This window comes from Symphalangus syndactylus, chromosome 20, assembly GCF_028878055.3.
Source record: "Symphalangus syndactylus isolate Jambi chromosome 20, NHGRI_mSymSyn1-v2.1_pri, whole genome shotgun sequence".
Taxonomy (NCBI): domain Eukaryota; kingdom Metazoa; phylum Chordata; class Mammalia; order Primates; family Hylobatidae; genus Symphalangus; species Symphalangus syndactylus.
Genome location: NC_072442.2, coordinates 41,935,295 through 41,958,092, shown reverse-complemented (window position 1 = coordinate 41,958,092; position 22,798 = coordinate 41,935,295). Strand labels below are relative to the sequence as shown.

Sequence of the window (22,798 nt, the reverse complement as noted above, 5' to 3'; positions counted from 1 at the left end):
ACAAAGGAAAGGTAGAGTGACAGGGAAAAGAAGTGAGGTAGGGAACGCTATTCTGTGAAGAGTGATTATTGGGCAATAGAGAGGTTCCCTAGGTTATGCAAGAGTCAAAGGGTAACTGGATCCCAGAGGTGATAGAAGCACACTTATCAGAGACAGTGCCTACTTGTAGGGACAACAGAGAAAATCTGCATTCTCATGGGCACTGTGGCTTGTCCTGGAAGCATCTCAGGCTGGCATAGTCATACCTCTAGGAGAGTTAATACTCTAGGAAGAGGAGCAAGTCTAGAAATAAGATGATAGAAATTTCCAGAGAATTTGAGAAAAAGCCACCATGGATACAAAGATACCTCTGAGCACCTTGTTCCAATTTTCATTTCTTGGTGAGTCTGCCGTATTATGCTTCATATTCATGCTTCAGTGCTGCCATCTGAACCCTCACTGCTCCAGACTGTTTCCAGCATATTTTTTCTTCTAGATATTTCTACTCTTGCTCATCTTTAGAGAGGCTGTTGCTTTAGTACAAGTTGGCAAATTTTTTAATTTTAGGGCTTTGTGGACCCTATAGTCTCTGTCACAACTACACAGCTCTGCCACTGTAGCACAAAAGCAGCCATATACAATAGCTAAACAAATGGGCATGGCTGTGTTCCATTAAAACTTTATTTATTGCTGGGTGAGGTGGCTCACGCCTGTAATCCCAGCACTTTGGGAGGCCGAGGCGGGCGGATCACGAGGTCAGGAGTTCAAGACCAGCCTGGCCAACATGGTGAAACCCCATTTCTACTAAAAATACAAAAATTAGCCGGACGTGGTGGCGGGCGCCTGTAATCCCAGCTACTTGGGAGGCTGAGGCAAATAATTGCTTGAACCCAGGAGGTGGAGGTTGCAGTGAGCCGAGATCGTGCCACTGCACTCCAGCCTGGGCGACAGAGCAAGACTCTGTCTCAAAAAAACAGGAAACAAACAAACAAAAATAAACAAACAAAAACTTTATTTACAAAAATTCAGCAGGGTAAACTTGACGTGTGGGCTGCCGTTTGCAGATGCCACCTTTTAGGTATATTCCCATCCATTCCATTGGTTTCCATTTTACTTTCTCATTTCTCAACCATGAACATGCCATTGTTTTCAGGCTCTCCATGTTGGCAAGTTCCCTAAACCTCAACCAATAGTAAGGCTCAGGATCCTTTCAGCGAATACAGGTTGAGTTTCTGCTATAAAAACAAATTGAATGCTGAAACATGGATGAATGTGGGAGGAAAGAGTTACCAGGAAGAGTAACTCTCAAAGCTCTCTCTCAGAGCTCTCTCTCTGGGGAGAAAGAACAGGGGCAGAACCTCCTGGGTGAGGAATCCCTGATTCCCAAACAACTCCACCCCATGTCCCTGGCTGTCCTCCCGTCTGAGTAATGCAGACAGCCTTTTGGGGCTGTGATGATTCTGTCTCCTATGAAGCCATCTGATGAAACTCTGATTTCACCAACCACTAGCACCCAGGAAGAGCCTGGTGTGACATAAGCTGAATGGAATAATTTTATGGGTTGAGGGGGACTCTTTAGAAGCATCTAACTAGCATATTTTGGAGAAAAATTAGCTGAAGCATTAGGAAAGGAAACTATGCTGTATGCCAAGCCCCCACCCACCATTAATGGTATAAAAGGACCACAGAGGAAGGAGAGACTCAAACCTGCCCACATCCACCTCCAGCAGCTTACCTGCTTTTCCATTACCTGTTCCAGCACCATGTCTTACAGTTGTTGCCTGCCCAGCCTGGGCTGTCGCACCAGCTGCTCCTCCCGGCCCTGCGTGCCCCCCAGCTGCCACGGCTGCACCCTGCCCGGGGCCTGCAACATCCCTGCCAATGTGAGCAACTGCAACTGGTTCTGTGAGGGCTCCTTCAATGGCAGCGAGAAGGAGACTATGCAGTTCCTGAACGACCGCCTGGCCAGCTACCTGGAGAAGGTGCATCAGCTGGAGCGGGACAACGCGGAGCTGGAGAAACTCATCCAGGAGCGGTCCCAGCAGCAGGAGCCCTTGCTGTGCCCCAGCTACCAGTCCTACTTCAAGACCATTGAGGAGCTCCAGCAGAAGGTGAGGGGGTCGGCCATGTTGGAGGCCAGCATCAGCTGGCTCTCTTTGAACAGTAAGACATCCTCAAGTTCATGTGTACCTCATGAGAGAAATTTCTTTTCAGATTCTGTGTGGCAAGGCTGAGAATGCCAGGCTGGTGGTGAACATTGACAATGCCAAGCTGGCCTCTGACGACTTCAGAAGCAAGTATGTTGAACTTCAAGGTCCCTATGGTTCTTTCATGGCCCTAGGGACCTACTATTGCCTGGAAGAGAGGAGAAAGCCATTTCTTCCTATTTCTCCTCCTAGGGCTGGTTATGTAAAATCAGTTTCAAATAGAGAACTAGACTCACGTGCTGCCTGCTCTTTGGTCTATACTGGTCTTTTTGGAAGTGTTTCTTAAACCACCAAATTCAGAGATTGAAATGAATTGTTCTTTGGGAATTGATTTGGTGGTATATTAGCTAACAAAACTGAGAGCACAGTGAGACACTTCAGCTCATGCATGCCTGTGGGCTCCTCGTGGTGTTAGGGTGAGTCAGGGAACCTCTTCAGCCTATCCATGGACAGCTTGACTGAAGCATATGGAAGAGAAGAGGCAGAAAATTGTGTAAGTTCAAGAAGATTCAGGCCAGTTCTACCCAAACAACACATGAGAGGGGAAGGTGGTTTTCTTTCCTGACTTATCCTCCCACTCTGACGCGTGCAGGTACCAGACGGAGCAGTCCCTGAGGCGGCTGGTGGAGTCGGACATCAACAGCATACGCAGGATCCTGGATGAGCTGACCCTCTGCAAGTCCGACCTGGAGTCCCAGGTGGAGTCCCTGAGGGAGGAGCTGATCTGCTTGAAGAAGAACCATGAGGAGGTATGAAACAAATTCACAAGAGCAGGCCTCAGAGCTAAGCTACTAGCACTGGGAATCAGGAGATGATTACTGTCTGGATCCCTGGTCTGGGACCCTTCTCTAAGGAACTCAAGGTATTCTCAGAGAGTGATGGTGCTACATCCATATCAAGGAGTGGAGTGAGCTGCTCATTCTCCAGTGGCTGGGTGAGGGTTAGGCAACTGTTGGAATTACTGAGGAGGGACATCATTCATTGAGCCCTGCTCTCTGCTGATCACTGCTAGGTCTTGAATTTGGTGGTGGAGATGGAGGGACAAAAAAGAAATAAGACATGGCCCTTTTCTTAAAAGAGCTCACAGTCTGGTATAGAAAGACAGTCATATAAACACAGTGATACAAACAAGACAGAGTGAAACAAGTACCATATGAGATGTAAAAGCAGTATGCTCTAGAAATAATCCAGGCTGCCCAAGAGGAGATAGGGAACTTTTCTCAGATGCAAAGAGGAGGATTTCAGTACTTGGGTGTTTCAGTCTGAGGGAAGAGGTTGAACAAAGACACAGAAGTGGCAGGGCAGGGTGTATCTGGGTACGGCTGGGCATGCAGTACCTCCAAGGGTGTGATGAAAGTGAAGATGTGATGGGAAGCGAGGAAGGACTTGCATATGCCAAGGAGTTTAGACTTAGTCTTGTAGAAGGTGTGAGGTTGTTTCAGTTTCTATGGGACAACAATTGATGTGATCCCTGTTGGAGTTTATTGCTATAAAATGTGTGTGTCACTCTTTGGGAATTATCAGAGTCTTCCTTTTAGTGCTTTCTTTTTTTTTGATGGAGTCGTACTCTGTCACCAGGCTGGAGTGCAGTGGCGTGATCTAGGCTCACTGTAACATCTGACTCCCTGGTTCGAGTAGCTGGGATTACAGGCATGTGCCACCACGCCCAGCTAATTTTTGTATTTTTAGTAGAGACGGGTTTCACCATGTTGGCTAGGATGGTTTTGATCTCCTGACCTCGTGATCCACTTGCCTCTGCCTCCCAAAGTGCTGGGATTACAGGCTTGAGCCACCGCACCCGGCCCCTTTTAGTGCTTTTTGGGCAGCATCAAGCTCATTTTCCCAGAGCAGGAAGATGGCAGATCTTCTATGGGACAACAATTGATGTGATCTCTGTAGGAGTTTACTGCTATAAAATGTGTGTGTCACTCTTTGGGAATGATCAGAATATTCCTTTTAGTACTTTTTGGGCAGTATTGTGCTCATTTTCCTGGAGCAGGAAAATGGCAGATCCATTGCTATAGGTTCATTGTTTCCCTTTTCTCCATCAGGAGGTTAACACCCTGCGCTCACAGCTTGGAGACCGCCTCAACGTGGAGGTGGACGCTGCCCCTGCTGTGGATCTGAACCAGGTCCTGAACGAGACCAGGAGTCAGTATGAGGCTCTGGTGGAAACCAACCGCAGGGAAGTGGAGCAATGGTTCGCCACGCAGGTGGGCATCTAAGCACGTGGCCACTCAGGATCTGAGGTGCCCCAGGGCCCTGGAGACAGGGTCTGATCCTTTCCCAATTGCGTGTTTCAGACCGAGGAGCTGAACAAGCAGGTGGTATCCAGCTCAGAGCAGCTGCAGTCCTGCCAGGCGGAGATCATCGAGCTGAGACGCACGGTCAATGCCCTGGAGATAGAGCTACAGGCCCAGCACAACCTGGTGTGTATTGTTCAGACCTGCTGGTGAGCGATGGGAAGTTGGGAGGCAGAGTCCCAGGGATGTGCTTGGGGCCGCACACTCTCCTTAGTTCTTGGAGCTTGTGACTTCCTTGGAATCCTATGAAGAAACCCTTTGACGGAGCAGCTCTCTGACATTCCTGATCTTCCCCATCACAGCGAGACTCTCTGGAAAACACGCTGACGGAGAGCGAGGCCCGCTACAGCTCCCAGCTGTCTCAGGTGCAGAGACTGATCACCAACGTGGAGTCCCAGCTGGCAGAGATCCGCTGTGACCTGGAGCGGCAGAACCAGGAGTACCAGGTGCTGCTGGACGTGCGGGCCCGGCTGGAGTGTGAGATCAACACATACCGGAGCCTCCTGGAGAGCGAGGACTGCAAGTGAGTATGGGGCAAAGAATGTCTGGGAAGAATGTGTACAGTGGGATATTGTAGGCACACAAATGGTGGCCATGTTTTCAACTAGTCAGGCAACACACATTAACTGTGTAGCGTGTGTCCAGTGATCTGTGATAGCTAAGCAAAGGGAGGCCAAAGGTAAGGGAACAGCCCCTGCCTCAGGGGGCTAACAATGGAGGAGTGGTGGTAGGAGCTGGCCAGTCATAGGAATAACATTTGTGTAAGGCACATTAAGTTCCAGGAGACCTCAAGAGTATGAGATAATATTTTTGAAAAGCACAATTTTTCCACCTCTGCACGTGGCATTCTGGGAGAGAGAGAAGCATTTGGTAGTAATCAGAACTTGATTCTGGCTGGGTGCAATGGCTCATGCCTATAATCCACTTTGGGAGGTTGAGGTGGGTGGATTGCTTGAGGTCAGGAGTTCAAGACCAGCCTGGCCAACATGGTGAAACCCCATCCCTACCAAAAATACAAAAAATTAGCCAGGCATGGTGACGCATGCCTGTGATCCTAACTACTTGGGAGGCTGAGGCAGGAGAATCGCTTGAACCTGGGAGGCATAGTGAACCTTGGCTCCCACTTGCAGTGAGCCAAGATCGCACCACTGCACTCTGGCCTAGGCAACAGAGCAAGACACTGTCTCAAAAACAAAACAAAGCAAAAAGAACTTGATTCCAACAAACTCCAGCCAGTGAGAATTCATAGGTTGTGTCATTAAGCCCAAGGTATTATGTGCATTAAAACCTCCTCCTAAAGCCATTCTAAACCTCCTTGTCCTCCTAGGCTCCCCTGCAACCCATGCGCCACCACCAATGCTAGTGGCAACTTCTGTGGACCCTGTGGCACCTCTCAAAAGGGTTGCTGTAATTGAAAAGCTTGTATCCTCTTTGAAGACATGTACAAAACCATTTAGATCAACCACAGGAAGGATCCTCAAGTCCTGACTTCTCTGGAGCTCAGCTGACATCAAGAAACCTCATCTTGCCTCTACGTTATTTCTAGAATGCTGAAAAGCTTACCCGACCCAAGCAAAGACACACATCATCAACTTCCAATGTCTGGACAACTCCTTCCTGTTGAGGGTCGAGCTTCTTTGTTTCTAAAGATGTTCAGCTCCCTGTAATCTGAGCTCCAGTTACTACTTTAGGGTGTTTCCTGAACGTACTACTGCATTTCCTGTTTTCCTTTCTTCTTTGGCATTCTCTGGAATGCCGGGAGGAGACTTCATTTACTTCCCAATAAACTTCATTTCTCTGGCATAATAAATGTTTCTCATTCATATTCATGCATTGTAAATTACTCATCATGGCTGTTTCGTAAAAATACCCCTTCATTAGGAGAATAAAATGAAGTAAATGACTGAGCCAAGCCTTTATGCTTCATCAGAAACACTGATGTAGACAGGGAAGGACGTCCTTCTGGGAGACTCCCACCCAGGGTAGGCCATGCAGGAAACCTGGCCTTGAATACCCATGCTTGCCTTGCCTTGACTACAGGGCCCTTGGCAATTTTGCAAAGCCTCCCCAGACTTCACTGCTATCTCCAGCTCTCACCCTCATCAGAATAGAATGTTCTGCTTCCCTTTTTCCTAAACTGCCTGAAGAAACCGCTTCTACAGAAACTGTTCAAAAGCAGTGATTCTCTCCTCTCAACCTCTCTGCTGCTCCTGCCTTGCTATTATATATACCTACTCCTCCCTTAAAATACACCTTCATTGATTTCCATAACCCTGCACACTCTGGGTCTTCTTGTAATATCTCTAATTACCTGTCCTCTGTTGTCTTGTTAGCTGTCTTCCCCTTTTTTTCCCAAATGAAGGAAACACCTATATTCTCAGCTCTCTGTCTTTCTCTTTCTACGTCCCTGTTCATGTAGAACTAGCTCCTCTGTGCTGATGACTCCCACATCTCCCTCTCATCTCAGCTCAGTTTCTAGGTTTTCTGTTGCGCATATGACAGTTTCACTTGGTATCAGGTCATTACATCATGTTTAATTGGACTAAAACGTATTTTTCCCAAACTGGTTCATCTCGCCGCCCACTTGTTATACCTGACATGTTGTCCTCCAAATAGACTCTTTAAATGCAGTCCTTACCTTTCCCCTCTTCAAGTTTATTCTTTCCCCTAGATCTTTGCTCTTATCCGTAATGTTCTTCCATAGCCTCTTTATCATTTCATTTTCTATAATTTCAAGAAAGACCAATGTTCATTAAGCATCTCCCCCAAAACATTAAATCTTACTCCACAGCCCACTTGCCTCATCTCTGAATTTTTAAAGCTTTCAATTTTATAGGCCACAGTCTCAATTATCCATTTAATTTAATCCTATCTGATTGACACAACTGCGATCAATCATCTATTGTGTGTGCTGGGTACTGTGGGCGTTACTGAGAAACACAAATAAGTGAATCCCAGTCTCGGCCCACAGCATGTTTTACAGTTTAGAGTGGATGAGACAAAGCTACAGTCATCATAGACAAATATCAGTGTGGCTCAAGAAAGGTGTAGATAAAGAATTACGAATTTCAGACGTGTGAGAGAATGAAAAGAAGAGGCCCCAAGAAGGAGGGAGCACTCAATCAAAGCCTTGAAAACCCAAATGTTCTGTTGATATAAATTTTGTCTGCCTATCTTGTTGACTACAGGACCTCCAGCAGAGGCAATATCATCATGTAATTAAAGCCGATGTAAACCATGGATTACTGTAAGTGGAATAAATAAGGAAGAGTAACACTAATGAAAATTCATGAGAAGGTTATTAAAACTTTATATACTTCCCATAGTTTCAACTTCAATCAACGATTACTGTATGATATTAGCATAATTCTGAAATAAAGTTTGCTGGGAAATGTCTGGTCAGGTGAGTGTGTGTAGGCCATAGAAGAGGGAAAGTTTTGGCCAGGTGCGGTGGCTCACGCCTATAATCCCAGCACTTTGGGAGGCTGAGGCAGGTGGATCACGAGGTCAGGAGATTGAGACCATCCTGGCTAACATGGTGAAACCTCGTCTCTACTGAAAATACAAAAAAAAAAAATTAGCCAGGCATGGTGGCACACACCTGTAGTCCCAGCTACTCAGGAGGCTGAGGCAGGGGAATAGCTTGAACCCTGGAGGTGGAGGTTGCAGTGAGCCAAGATCGTGCCACTGCACTCCAGCCTGGGTGATAGAGTGAGACTCCGTCTCAAAAAAAAAAAAAAAAAAAAAAAAGAAGAGGGAAAGTTTTCTTGAGCATGAACTTTGCCTGGAGGAGTTATGAGGTGTGTTTAGAAATTGACAACCCAATTCCTAGCCTAGAACAGAGGGTAAGTGTGGTAATAGGAGATGAAACTGCAAGGTAGTTAGGTATGGCCATATTTGGAAGTGCTCTGAATGATTATACATGAGATTTTCTTGTAAGGGAGTTTGCCATATGATATATCCAGCAGCTGTGTACAGGTTGGGTTGTGAGGAGTCCTAGAAGCTGGGTGAAATAGAAGGAAGATCAGTTAGGAGGTGAGAGACAATAAGGACTGAGATAAGTGGAGGAGAGTGAGGCTGAAGAGGGGTAGATTTTAGAGGCATGGCTTAAATATGGCAGCTGAGTAGAGGTAGAGGAACAATGGAAAGAAAAGGAAGGAAACTAGTACTGATTACACACTGTATTAGGGTTATCCAGAGAAACAGAAACAGTAGGCTATATATAGATACATAGAAAGAGATTTATTATGAGGAATTAGCTTATATGATTATGGAGGCCGAGAAGTCTCATAATCTGCTGTCTTCAAGGTGGAGGCCCAGGAAAGCCAGTGGTGTAGTTCCAATCCAAACCCAAAGGACTGAGAATCAGGAAGGCTGATGGTGTAAGTCCTGGTTTGAGACTGAAGGCTCAAGAACTGGGAGCATTGATGTTAGAGGGCAGGAGAAGATGGATGTCCCAGCTCAACTCTATTCCCATTGGGAGTCCAGGACTGAGTGTAAGAGAAACAATGGTGGCTCTGGAGAGGGTTTGTAGAACTAGCTCCTGAGTTCCATTCTGAGGTGTTTGTATCTGTTTTTGCTCAGCCTAGCTTACTGCTGACCTGGCTCATTCTTCAGCCCCTCTCCTGCTTATCCCTTATCAGAAGCCCTGTTGAACAGGGCCAAACCTGTTGGCCTATTTCCTGAATTACCCTTTCAATTTCTCCTCTCAATGTCCTGAGGCTGGAGGATTGATAAATTGACAACAGTTGCCTTTATGGAACAGTTTGTGGAAGCCCTATCTTCTGCTCTTCTAGGAAGCTCTGACAGGCTGGCCCCAAACCACGGGCTGGGGTTGGTATTGGACAGCCTTTCTGCTTTTCTAATTCCCCTCTGGGATCCCTCTTTGACAAAAAGTCCATCTTCTTGCTCTGTGTGCATGCGGTGATACCACTCCTGGCTTCTCCTTCTCATTTGTACACATTAAAATATAATTAATTTTCAAGTAGCCCAATGTTACTTCGTATTTCTAAAAGAATAAATTTTACATTTCTCACGGTGAGAATTTCAAGCGCCAGAGCCTGGACATTGGAGAAGATGGCTTTGGGAAGAAGGAGGGAGGCTTCCTAATGCCTTTGAAGTCCCACAACGAGGAAGGTGGCCTCAGCAGAAGACCCATCCTATGTCCACTCCATGGTTAAGCATCACTGGTGGGTTGGCATGTGATCTCTTCTATGGAAATAGCCTGGGCTTCCCTAATAAATAGCATCCTTAAACCTTAACTGCAATTTGCTCACATCTTAAGACCAGAAGCCTCAACCACAGCATCTGCCGCAATTACATGGGCACGTATAAAACCTTTCGGTTTGTTAGGATTTGATTTGCTCATCATGTTTAAGGAAGGGCCATTGAACAGAGACGATAGCATCACCCATGTAAAGATAAGAATTCGCAGTACACAGCAAGTGGAGTAAATAAAAGGCAATTGCCTTCTAGACTTTGTGAGAAGCTAATTGAAACTTGGCTCTTTTCTCAATAGACCCAAGTTCTTCCAACTATTAGTATATAATGGCCAAGTAGCTGTGCAGAAATCATAGTTACTTCTACTCAAGATGTGGGAATAGTTGTGTTTTCTAAACTCTGACCTCCACTTTTAAAGACACAAGGATACTTATTCTGGATTATTCCACTGTGACTGAGGTAGAAGCTACAGCAATGGTTATAGGGATCCCTGTGAACATATTTACTAGTCTGTGACACACTATTCCTTTCCTTTTCTTTAAAAAGTGCTGTTGTCAGATTTTTCTCTTTGAAGCTTGGGGCATAGAAGAAGGAGAGAAGAACACAAGGTAATTAGAGAAAAGCTAATGAATTCAGCTATTTGCTTTATGTTATTTGATCTCATCCAATAGGACTTTATGTTATTTGATCTCATCCAATGGGACTGATTTTAAACCAATATGCCCATGCCACATCTCACCGATGGAATCATTTTAAAGGTAGAGATTCAGACCGGGCGCGGTGGCTCACTCCTGTAATCCCAGCAATTTGGGAGGCTGAGGAGGGCGGATCACCTGAGGTCAGGAGATCGAGACCAGCTTGGCCAACATAGTGGTACCCCGACTCTACCAAAAATACAAAAATTAGCCAGGCACATCACAGGTGGTGCGTGCCTGTAATCCCAGCTACTAGGGAGGGTGAGACAGGAGAATCGCTTGAACCTGGGAGGTGGAGGTTGCAGTAAGCCGAGATTGCACCACTGCACTCTAGCGTGGGCAACAGAGCAATAGAGTGAGACTCCGTCTCAAAAAAAAAAAAAAATAGTAGAGATTCAGGCAGGAGGGGGGGAAAGTTGTGGATTGTGATTGTAGGGGAGGATATCAGTACCTTCAATGCATTCACCCTGGAAGACCACACGTTTGCCCCAAAGCTACTGTCCTTTATAAAAGCATATTTGAAGCTTCTCCTTGGAAATGACTTCCAGAGTCACCCAAGAAAACGCACATTATTATTTTTCAGTCACAACGTGTTTCTGACCCATTAAAGATGCTATGCAGCTTGGTTATTCACCCTATGCACTAGGTGTGGTTTCAAATGACATCTGGCTGGTTCCAAAAATAAACACACCAATAGAAGATGAAGATTGGCCTTCAATAAGGATAACCAAAAGAATGTGTCCCAAGCTGTGAGGGCAAGTTTGAAGGAAGGGTGATCTGAGGAATGGCAGATCACCTGTAATAAAACAATTCTTGTATGGCAAGACTTAATATGTAGCTTCCAAAAGGAACAACTTGGAGGAGTATCCTTCAGAATTTGAGCACTGATAGATTAAACATAAAATCCTCATATTTCATAGCTCCGTCTGGAATGCATGAGAGCAGAGCTTCTGCTTGCCAAAATGTGCCAATGGTCGTAAAATGCCACTTCAGGCACATGACATAGTGGTGGCTTTGCAGGGTCATATCCTTTGGAGAACTAGGCTTGGGTATTTCTCCATCAGATCAACCAAGGGTTTCCTTTTTTTTTTTTTTTCAACCTTCTAGTGGGTATAATGCATTTTCACTTAGTAAACTTCCTTCCATCAGCATAGAAGTGACTTTTGGTTCTTTAATAAGTCAAAAACAGGCTTGTTATTTTTTTGGCCCATTCTAATTTAGGATATTGTCAGCACTGATTGAGCTCAATGGAGCTCAATCTGTATTTCTGCATTATTGCATCTCAGTACTGAAAAGACTGGAAGAGAGAGACATGTAATATGACAGAGAGAGTGTGGACACTGAAATTAGAGAGATCTGTGTTGGAATCCTGGCTCCATCATGTAGGAGCTTTGTGACCTTGGGAGACCTCTCAGAGGCTTAGGGTCCTTATCTACAAACTCTTGCAGCATTTTGAGAGGACTGAAGGAGCTGCTGCATATGAGGTGCCTGGCACAGTGCCTGGTGCACAGTGGAGGCTCAGCAAGCAGGACCCATCACCAATGACAGAGTCACGCTGTGCACAGGCATGGAGCATAGTGCTTCATGCAGAGTAGGTGCTCCCAAAATTTTAGTTTTCTTAATATTCTTGTGAACACTGAATACTAGTAGAAACGGAGGTGGGTGGCTTCCTGCAGCCCCATAGGAAGAGGGTAGAGTTGCCTCCATCTGGCTGGATGGAACTGCAAACGGGCCCTGAACCAATGGCCTTGTAAGTCCTTTCTCATTTCAGCTTCCAGGATTCCCTATCACATAGTCTAGTTTCTAGATGGGTTTCCTTACGTGGCTTTTCTCACAGAGTCTTAATTGAATATGAACTGGATGAGACACAAGCCTTTCCTCATTTAGGAGAAAGAGGCACAGACGTGCCCCCTACTCTGGGGACAGGGCCCAGCTATCACTCTAGCTCAATGTCCCATGGATAAGCACTGCTGCAGGCAAGGTTGGTCACTTTGAAGCCAAACCATGAAGCTTTTACTTAACCAATCAGCATGTTTTGTGAGGAGTCCTGACTTAGCAAGAAGCCAGAGTAAAACATTTAACGAGGTATAGGACTCAGGTGAAGTGGCTAAATAACAAACGGAAAAATCAGCGAGGGAGGTAAAAAGGGGGAATGTTTGACATGGTTGCCACACCCACTGCTGACAGAATATAAAGCCTTGGAGAGGATCAAGGCTTATCCCAGGGAAAAGGAATCAGGTTTTGAAACTGACTTCCAGAGCTCCGCTGCCTCCCTGCACCATGCCCTACAACTTCTGCCTGCCCAGCCTGAGCTGCCGCACCAGCTGCTCCTCCCGGCCCTGCGTGCCCCCCAGCTGCCACGGCTGCACCCTGCCCGGGGCCTGCAACATCCCTGCCAATGTGAGCAGCTGCAACTGGTTCTGTGAGGGCTCCTTCAATGGCAGCGAGAAGGAGACTATGCAGTTCCTGAACGACCGCCTGGCCAGCTACCTGGAGAAGGTGCGTCAGCTGGAGCGGGACAACGCGGAGCTGGAGAACCTCATCCGGGAGCGGTCCCAGCAGCAGGAGCCCTTGCTGTGCCCCAGCTACCAGTCCTACTTCAAGACCATTGAGGAGCTCCAGCAGAAGGTGAGGAGGTGGGCACCACACTGCCAGCTTAATGAACTACTTACCTATATTTAACATACTAAACTGTGAATGGATCTAAGTCTGTTCACAGTAATGCTGAGAATGATAAAGACATAGATCCCTGGCTTAGGTATGACATCAAGTAGTCTTAGAAAATCTGTTGTAGACCCACAAGGGAAGGATGCAGGCTGGTGTTAGAGTGAAGCATTAGACCAAAATCAGTCATAGCAATCTCATATGGCTTCTTACTCCAAACCAGAATATCTGATTTTTTTGGTTTGATTATGATATCCTGGTTTTGTTTTCAGAGCATTATAGCATTTTCAAAAAGTATGCACCTGAATTCTTTTCTTTTTTTTTTTTTAAATTTTATTATTATTATACTTTAAGTTTTAGGGTACATGTGCACAACGTGCAGGTTTGTTACATATGTATCCATGTGCCATGTTGGTGTGCTGCACCCATTAACTTGTCATTTAGCATTAGGTATATCTCCTAATGCTATCCCTCCCCCCTCCCCCCACCCCACAACAGTCCCCAGTGTGTGATGTTCCCCTTCCTGTGTCCATATGTTCTCATTGTTCAATTCCCACCTATGAGTGAGAACATGCAGTGTTTGGTTTTTTGTCCTTGCGATAGTTTGCTGGATCTAGAACTAGAAATACCATTTGACCCAGCCATCCCATTACTGGGTATATACCCAAAGGATTATAAATCATGCTGCTATAAAGACACATGCACACGTATGTTTATAGCGGCACTATTCACAATAGCAAAGACTTGGAACCAACCTAAATGTCCAACAATGATAGACTGGGTTAAGAAAATGTGGCACATATACACCATGGAATACTATGCAGCCATAAAAAATAATGAGTTCATGTCCTTTGTAGGGACATGGATGAAACTGGAAAGCACCTGAATTATTTTCTATGCTAAGAATTTCCTAAGCAAATCTTCAAATATTTAAAGCCTTTCAAAGCTATAGCAAAAGATAGCATTTATGGCAACACAAGAGAGCTGTTGACTCCAGCAGTATCTACAGACACATGGACCATCCTCTAGAGCAGCCATGTATACAGATGACAATATGGGGCCATCCATTCTGGAAGAGAAGTAGATATAAGTAAAGAGTCCACAGAGAATTGGGACTGAATACCGGGTGTAGGTTTGGGAGGGATCCTGGAAGAGGCAATATCTGAGTGGGGTTTGAAGGATGAGTGGGAGTTTATATCCAATTGTACAAGCCCTTGATTCTGTGACGGAATTGACTGTCCACTGTTCAGTAGACCTGGAAAAGTAGATGCCAGAAAGGGTTGTGCTATTTGAATATCATTCGTTTATTTACCCAGAGTTGGAGAGTGTTAGGCACAGTGCTGGGGTGGGGGATAATGTACTGAGTAAGACGGTCTCCTTCCTTCAGGAGCTCACAGTCTAACAGGGGAGATAGATGTGGAAACAAAATGATCACACAAAGGTCTTAAGAAGTGTTATTGATTAAGTATGTAGGTTACACAAGGGGTCTTGCTAGTGGGTGAGGGCATTCTGGGTAGAGCAAGAAGCTTTTTGCAAAGGCATGAACAAGGGCAATATGAGGGGAGGAGAGTGGAGAGAAGTCAGCAGGTGGAACAAAGGTGGTTTGAGTGTTGGATAACCAACTTGTTCTGGCTTGCCTGGGATTTTTCCCATTTTAGCATCCCAGGAACCCCTCAGTCCTAAGTAAACTGGGATGGTTGGTTTACTTTACGCAAGGGTTGGACACTCAGTAACCTCAATTATTGCAGGAAGCCAGAAGCAGATAAGAATAGAATTCATGATGAATTCACACTGGTTTTCCTGGTTTTGAAATGGTCAGTTTTATGATCAAATCCTCCTTTTATCTCAGAGCTGAAAATCTGAAAGGACTCAAAGCGGTTTGGGAGGAATGTGGCTGAAAGAAAATAGCATTTCACTTTAAGGCACAAGGCATTTCTTAGTATAACCCATTTCATGATTAATCCTATCCCCAGATCCTGTGCAGCAAGTCTGAGAATGCCAGGCTGGTGGTGCAGATCGACAATGCCAAGCTGGCTGCAGATGACTTCAGAACCAAGTAAGATTTTCCTGACCATCAGAGCAGTCTAGTAATGGGCAGGCTGAATTGCAAAGTGATAAGCTCCCTATTCTGGAATGTGGAAGCAGAAGTTTCTGGATGATATTGGGAGGATTCTTGCATTGGGTTAGGATTAGGTTAAATGTCAAAGCCTCTTCAATAGGTGCTCAGATTCTGTGTTTTAAGCTTTTTTGTTTGTTTGTTTGTTTTGAGATGGAGTCTCCCTCTCTCATCCAGGCTGGAGTGCAGTGATGCGATCTTGGCTCACTGCAACTTCCATCTCCCGGGTTCAAGTGATTTTCCTGCCTCAGCCTTCCTTGTAGCTGGGATTACAGGCATGTGCCACCAGGCCCAGCTAATTTTTGTATTTTTAGTGGAGACAGGGTTTTACCATGTTGGCCAGGCTGGTCTTGAACTCCTGACCTCAAGTGATCCACCCGCCTCAGCCTCCCAAAGTGCTGGGATTACAGGCGTGAGCCACCGTGCGCAGCCCTGTGCTTTAAGTTTGATTGTAAGACACCATCCATTCTTACTCCTTTTCAACCCAATGTCTGGAATAAGTTTAAAAGTGATTTTCACGTTGGTCTCTTTGTATACATTAGTCACTGTCAACCCCCCAAAAAGAAGTTATTAAACCACAAAAACAGGAGGCAAAATCCATTGACTTTCAGAGAATCAATCAATACTTTTAGGTATGACTATTATTACAGTCATGAGAATCCTTTGCATTTTCCTGGGATCTTACATTTTACAATATAATTTTACATATATCATCTTCAGTCCAACCCTATGAGGTGTTAGTTTTGTCTTCATTTTACAGTTGAGGAAATCAAGCCTCAGAGAGATCAAGGTATCTATCTACAGTCATTTAATGACAAGACTGGCTCTGACTCTGAATTCAGCGTTTTTTCCACAACACTAGATTGCTTCTTGGCAAGGCTGAAAAGGATGGCAGGACAACCTGGAGCAGGCTTGCGAAGGGCACTGATTCACTTGAGATGGCAAAAACAGCAGGGCTTAGTTGATAGCAACTTGTAAACGAGCGTCTTAGAACAAACTTAGTTCGTGTTAGACTAAACTATCCACAGGCATTCCACCAATACCTTTTCTGTGTGTCTCAGTGACAAAATAGGCCTTCTCACTCAGTATAGGAGTATTTTCTCCCTTAATTTTTTTTAATTCAAAATATTTCAAAATATAATAAAATTGACTAAGTCAGCCAAGTAAAGGCCGGGAAACAAAGACTTTTTTTCTGGACTTCTTTTGACCTCTGGCTGTGTGTGCAGGTACCAGACGGAGCAGTCCCTGCGGCAGCTGGTGGAGTCTGACATCAACAGCCTGCGCAGGATTCTGGATGAGCTGACCCTGTGCAGGTCTGACCTGGAGGCCCAGGTGGAGTCCCTGAAGGAGGAGCTGCTGTCCCTCAAGCAGAACCATGAGCAGGTAAGAGTTCCAGCCTCCAATATCCCAATACTGAGAGCTCTGTGATGCCCCTGAATAGGATAAGGTAGGACTTGATTTGCTAAGCACCCTAGACCTAACAACATTTTGCTGGTTGCTCAAAACGTACTTTGGGGCTTGTTGGGGAATGAGTGACAGCTTACCTTTTTTACACAAAGGAGTGTGGTAAGCTGACCTATTTCCCCTTGGGACCAGACATGTATGGCTGAAAGGTCACACAAATATCTTTAAATTACTGTCTACTGTTTGATGCTATCTATTAGCTTCTGAAGAGGTGCCAGGTAGGTTAATGACTGAGACTGGAAGGAGATAGAAAACATTCTTACACTCTGTTTCACCTAGATAACTAGAACTCAAGCTGGATAAATGGATGGATGGATGAATGGATGGATGGATGGATGAACTGATGGATGGGAAAAACGGGAGAAATGAAATAACTCAAATAATGGTTGATTTAGATCTCATGGCTGAATGCAATACTATGAAATCAGATACATGTCTCAAACATTAGATGTTTTCATGATGAAAACATGTGTCATACTCTAGTAGTATCCCATGAAATAAATAGGAGGAATGAAACCTGGTTTCTCTATATTTAAGTAGCAACAATTGTAAGCCAATTATCACGCCAGGCTTATCACTGAGCAAAGGGGAAATAAGAAAGAAATGATAGAATCTTGGATTGGGTAGAAATATTAGCAATCATTTAATGCAGCAGCTTTATCATATAGATGAGGGAAGGGATTCAGAGAAGAGGCCAGAATCTCCAGAGGTGACAGCTGGGCTTCAACTCATGTTTCCTAAGCTGCAATGCAATCCTCTTCCCATTATATTGAACTGCCTCAAAGAGGTTATTGATAGACTTTTTTCTGTGGGTTTATTTCTTCCCTTTTCTCCATTAGGAAGTCAACACCTTGCGCTGCCAGCTTGGAGACCGCCTCAACGTGGAGGTGGACGCTGCCCCCGCTGTGGACCTGAACCAGGTCCTGAATGAGACCAGGAGTCAGTATGAGGCCCTGGTGGAAACCAACCGCAGGGAAGTGGAGCAATGGTTCGCCACGCAGGTGGGCATTTAAGCACGTGGCCGCTCAGGACCCGAGGCCCCCCAGGGCCCTGGAGGCAGGGTCTGATCCTTTCTCCCCTTGGGTGTTTCAGACTGAGGAGCTGAACAAGCAGGTGGTGTCCAGCTCAGAGCAGCTGCAGTCCTGCCAGGCGGAGATCATCGAGCTGAGACGCACGGTCAATGCCCTGGAGATAGAGCTACAGGCCCAGCACAACCTGGTGTGTATTGTTCAGACCTGCTGGTGAGCGATGGGAAGTTGGAAGCAAAGTCCCGGGGATGTGCTTGGGGCCACACACTCTCCTTAGCTCTTGGAGCTTGTGAGTTTTTTGGAACCCCATGGAGGAACCCTATAAGGAGCAGCTCTCTGACATTCCGGATCTTCCCCACCACAGCGAGACTCTCTGGAAAACACGCTGACAGAGAGCGAGGCCCGCTACAGCTCCCAGCTGTCTCAGGTGCAGAGACTGATCACGAACGTGGAGTCCCAGCTGGCGGAGATCCGCAGTGACCTGGAGCGGCAGAACCAGGAGTACCAGGTGCTGCTGGATGTACGTGCCCGGCTGGAGTGTGAGATCAACACGTACCGGAGCCTGCTGGAGAGCGAGGACTGCAAGTGAGTACCTGGCGGGCAGCACCCCTGCAAGGGACAGGCACTGTTCTACTGTAGGATAAAACAGGGACTTTGAAAATCAAGTTTCAGATGCCAATCTGTCTGTAGAGGCCAGAGTTTTATATTACAGCCATGGGAAGTATAGGCTATTTGTTGCTAACATTATCCGGGCTAAAGATATTTTCTTTTACAAAAGATAGTCATGGGACTTGACTCCTTCCTCTAGTAGAGATTTTTTGGATGCTAATGGGCAAATAAATCTTTCTGTCTTCAGGACTGTCTTGTCACCACAAAAAGGAAAATGAAACTGTAACAATGATCGCTTTTTCTGATTTAAACAGAACTTTCAAATCCACCGTTTCGTTAATTCTTGATAGAATCATCTGAGGCAGGCAGAGTGGGAATCATTATCACCTTCTTAGAGATGAGCATTTGAGTGTCAATAGGGATGATGATCAATAACTAACAGTACGGCAGTTGCGAGCGAACATAATATTTTTATGAACACAATCTTGTGGAATTTTCATAATCCTGTGTGGTTGGTACTACCAGTCCTACCTTACAGGTGGGAAAGCTGAGGCTTAGAACGAGGAAGTGACTTTCTTGTGTGTCTAGGGTCATAGAAGGAAGGCTAGGATTCCACCTTACGTGTTCTTTGCTCATTTCTGCCACTGTATCAGAACTCTGTAGAAGGAGTGATCCAAACAAGGCATGGCTTCCTAGGACATCAGAGAGCGGGTTCTGCTTGTTTCTGTGTTTCTTTGGGTTGAGTCTCCCTTGTTTGAATCACCATTCTCATGCTGACAGTCTAATGCTTCTGCATCCCAGGCTGCCCTCCAACCCCTGTGCCACCACCAATGCATGTGAAAAGCCCATTGGATCCTGTGTCACCAATCTTTGTGTTCCTCGTTCCCTCTGTGGGCCCTGCAACACCTTTGGGTACTAGATACCCTGGGGCCAGCAGAAGTATAGCATGAAGACAGAATTACCATCAGCGGGCCAGTTCCGCCTCTCTGACAACCATCAGCCACCGGACCCCACCCCGAGGCATCACCACAAATCATGGTCTGGAAGGAGAACAAATGCCCAGCGTTTGGGTCTGACTCTGAGCCTAGGCTGACTTGATCCTCCTCACCCCAGGTCCCTCTCCTGTAGTCAGTTTGAGTTCTGATGGTCAAAGGTTGGAGCTGTGACAGTGGCATATGAGGTGTTTTGTTCTCTCTGCTGCTTCTACCTTTATTGCAGTTCCCCAAATCGCCTAATAAACTTTCCTCTTGCAAAGCAGACATGATTCTCATTTGTATTCATTCTTTTCAAAGTGTTGACTCTCTGTGTGCTTCTTATAAAGCCACTTGAAAGCAGAAGGAGAACTTTATAGGTTAATCATGTCCTAAAAGGTCTTCATCACCTTCATTAAGATTCATTAAGCACAGTGAGTCCCATCATCCACTTAGGCCAGCATAAAACAAGTGGAATCACTAGGACAAGAGGCCTCATCTGAATATGATAAACATATTTCTCATGGGACCTTACTCAGTAAAATGCAACAGTGAGCATCTCTAGACAGTTCCATTCTTTCTTTTAAGTCCCTACCAGGGATGACAGAAGTTAATATTTATTGAACACCTACCAAATGCCAGGAATTGTGCTACTAATTTTTTCTCTTCCTCACATTGAGGAAGGATCAATGGCAGGACTGAACCCAGAGTTCACTCTCTGTGCTTGTCAGTTACACATGAGGTGTGATTATGAGAGGACAAAACTGATTTCAAGCAAGCACCCAGAGCTTATACATCCTCCTGGGGAGACACAATGCTATTAGTGCTCAAAGCATCTCTGAAACTCTCCTTTGTGAAATACTGAATAACTCAACACTAAAAAGCACCACCTTGCCATCTTCCATATTTGAGCAATACCCAACCTATTTTGAAAGTGTTTCTTTTGTCACCTGAATCGTTTAACCATGGGAACTACATATGAATTTTGGGGCCCTCCCCCTCAAAGTTATTTGGAATCAAATTAGGATATTACAAGTCAGGTGTCTGCAAATGCTAACAGTGACCACGGTACTGGTGCCTGGCTCCTACTGGTGCCCACTGATGTCTAACCAAGGTTAATGGCTCCCATCACTGTGCGTGCTGTGGTTTGTGCCAAGGCCACTCCCTCAGTCTGCAGATTGTCCCCAGATTAACCAATCTGCTAGTTATGTCTTCTCTCCTTGAGATGAAGCTGATACTATCTCTCCTGCTGTGATGATGCTGGTTCCATCATCACATGTCAGTCTTAAATTCTTAAATGTTTTTTTTTTTTTTGGAGACAGAGTCTCACTCTGTCACCCCAGCTGGAGTGCAGCGGCATGATCACGGCTCACTGCAGCCTTGAACTCCCCAGGCTCAGGCTATCCTCCCACCTTAGCCTCTTGAGTACACGGGACTACAGGCATGCACCACCATGCATGGCCAATTTTTGTATTATTTGTAGAGACGGGGTTTCGCTGGGTTATCCACGCTGGTCTTGAACTCCTGGGCTGAAGTGATCTGCCTACCTCAGCCTCCCAAATTGCTGGGATTACAAGTGTGAGCCAGTGCACCTGGCCAGTCTTAAATTCTTGTGCTGTCATATTCTAGTTCATTTAATATCTACTCCTTTGTTGTTGATGTTGCTGCAGCTTAGACAGGAGACCTTGGAAGACCATCTGAGTGATACTCCATGCTCTGCTCAGAATGTCCTAGACCCAGTTTGTGGACTCTATCCTCTCTTTCCTTAGGGAGAGTTCATTCCCTGGAGCTACCTTCATGCCTCATGCAAACCGCCGTTGTTCAATTTATCCCGGCAGTTCTCCACACATGCTGGGATTACTGTCCACTGATAGTTACCTCTCAGCTGCCTTCACCAGGAACAGTGCCTCCCAAATACCCTGTTGCATGCTTTGTGAGTGAGAGGTCAAAGTTCTCAACACTGTAAATACACTTTGTTCTTAGTGTTCAATGTATAAAATATTAAGCAAAACTTGTGCCTATGGTTGATGTTGTGTCAGTGGGAAACGTGGGTCTAGGGAAAACAGTCCTTAGTTGTTATCTCTGCCATGGTGCTTTCCTTGGAGGATAAGAGAAACGAGTGTCAGGGAGATCACTTTTTCTCAGGACAAAGCCAAATTGCTCTTCTGAAGTATCTGGGAAGGGTCAGTGTTACCACTGAGAAATAAAACTAAAATCCTAAGTCCCCCAGCTGACTGAATGGACCCCATCTTGGCCAAGGGGACCGAAGAGAAACCTTAAAAACAGAGTCACATGTATGTTTATTGCAGCACTGTTCACAATAGCAAAGACTTGGAATCAACCCAAATGTCCAATAATGATAGACTGGGTAAAGAAAATGTGGCATATATATACCATGGAATACTATGCAGCCATGAAAAAGGATGCGTCTGTGTCCTTTGCAGGGACAAGGATGAAGCTGGAAGCCATCATTCTCAGCAAACTAACACAGGAGCAGAAAACCAAACACTGCATGTTCTCAGTCATAAGTGGGAGTTGAACAATGAGAACACATAGACACAGGGAGGGGAACATCACACACTGGGGCCTGTTGGGGGGTGGGGGGCTAGGGGAGGGATAGCATTAGGAGAAATACCTAATGTAGATGATGGGCTGATGGGTGGAGCAAACCACCATGGTACATGTATACCTATGTAACAAACCTGCACGTTCTGCACATGTATTCCAGAACTTAAAGTATAATAAGAAAAAGGAAAAAAAAAAAAAGAAAAAAGAAGGAAAGAAAGAAAAAAAATAGTCCCTGACCATGACAGGATGGGAGGTCAGATATGCCTCAGTATGCCCCTTCCTTATTAACCTTTAACCAGAATTCTTTCCTAAGGAGCAAGCAGAAACCAGCTCTGGAAAATAAGAAACAGATGAATCATTCCTTTATCACCTTTAGCCCACCATCTGAAGCTGTGACTGGATTCCTTCCTCCTCCATTTTGCAGTTTCAGCACAGCAACCGACCAGCATTCCTTCCTGATAAGAGACTACCAACCATGGAGTGGTCTAGCCAGTCTACAGAGGATGTGCAGTGAGGGTTTTCACACCCTCTGCCTCACCTTTCAACATCAGAGGGCCAAAAACTCCATCCTTGGATCATGCTAATGCCACCATTTGTGAACATGTGACCCATGAAGAGGCATGAAGCTCAATTGCACATGCTTATGTTTGTCCTTTCACAAATATTCATGACTCCTCCTGTAGCTTATTAAATAGTACATTTGGCCGCCTCACTCGGCATACATTCCTTTCTCACATTTCCCTCCCTTAAAATGCTTACTCTTGGCTTCTGCTAGAGGCTACACTTCCCAGCTTGCAGGATGGCCAGCCTGGAGGCTGCAGCCTTTTATGAGAAATAAAGCTCTCCTTTCCAACTTTATTAATCTTGTGATTTTTCAGTTGGCACTACTCAGCTTACTGACTTGGCAAGATACACTGGCTGTAAAATTCACCATGACATCATGATGACCTGCAATTGGCCATCTAGCGTGACAA

The 22,798-nt window shown here is 45.5% G+C and overlaps 2 protein-coding genes across 3 annotated transcripts; both read left to right on the top strand.

Moving 5' to 3' along the window:
- The first annotated feature begins 283 nt into the window (after nucleotides 1-283).
- On the top strand, nucleotides 284-6,198 carry LOC129469486 (keratin, type I cuticular Ha4). The gene is made up of 8 exons (XM_055256139.2): nucleotides 284-380; nucleotides 1,739-2,090; nucleotides 2,194-2,276; nucleotides 2,779-2,935; nucleotides 4,238-4,399; nucleotides 4,490-4,615; nucleotides 4,792-5,012; nucleotides 5,817-6,198. Exons 2-8 carry the CDS (start codon nucleotides 1,743-1,745, stop codon nucleotides 5,902-5,904), a joined length of 1,185 nt encoding a protein of 394 aa, XP_055112114.1. The 5' UTR covers nucleotides 284-380; nucleotides 1,739-1,742; the 3' UTR covers nucleotides 5,905-6,198.
- A 6,423-nt stretch (nucleotides 6,199-12,621) lies between these two features.
- Nucleotides 12,622-19,542, top strand: LOC129469485 (keratin, type I cuticular Ha3-II). 2 transcript variants are annotated; one of them, XM_055256137.2, is made up of 7 exons: nucleotides 12,622-13,032; nucleotides 15,042-15,124; nucleotides 16,411-16,567; nucleotides 17,488-17,649; nucleotides 17,741-17,866; nucleotides 18,041-18,261; nucleotides 19,087-19,542. In XM_055256137.2, exons 1-7 carry the CDS (start codon nucleotides 12,685-12,687, stop codon nucleotides 19,202-19,204), a joined length of 1,215 nt encoding a protein of 404 aa, XP_055112112.2. In that variant the 5' UTR covers nucleotides 12,622-12,684; the 3' UTR covers nucleotides 19,205-19,542. The 2 variants fall into 2 exon arrangements, with proteins under 2 accessions (XP_055112112.2, XP_055112113.2); XM_055256138.2 differs by having other exon boundaries at nucleotides 12,685-13,032; nucleotides 17,741-17,870; nucleotides 18,045-18,261; nucleotides 19,087-19,204.
- Nucleotides 19,543-22,798: the final 3,256 nt, after the last annotated feature.

Excerpts from the sequence above, each read along its gene's own strand:
- LOC129469486 (XM_055256139.2), top strand. The coding sequence starts at position 1,743 with ATGTCTTACAGTTGTTGCCTGCCCAGCCTGGGCTGTCGCACCAGCTGC. Across the intron at positions 2,277-2,778 it reads TCTGACGACTTCAGAAGCAA|GTACCAGACGGAGCAGTCCC; the intron begins GTATGTTGAACT and ends TGACGCGTGCAG. Across the intron at positions 4,616-4,791 it reads TACAGGCCCAGCACAACCTG|CGAGACTCTCTGGAAAACAC; the intron begins GTGTGTATTGTT and ends TCCCCATCACAG.
- LOC129469485 (XM_055256137.2), top strand. The coding sequence starts at position 12,685 with ATGCCCTACAACTTCTGCCTGCCCAGCCTGAGCTGCCGCACCAGCTGC. Across the intron at positions 16,568-17,487 it reads TCAAGCAGAACCATGAGCAG|GAAGTCAACACCTTGCGCTG; the intron begins GTAAGAGTTCCA and ends TTTCTCCATTAG. Across the intron at positions 17,867-18,040 it reads TACAGGCCCAGCACAACCTG|CGAGACTCTCTGGAAAACAC; the intron begins GTGTGTATTGTT and ends TCCCCACCACAG.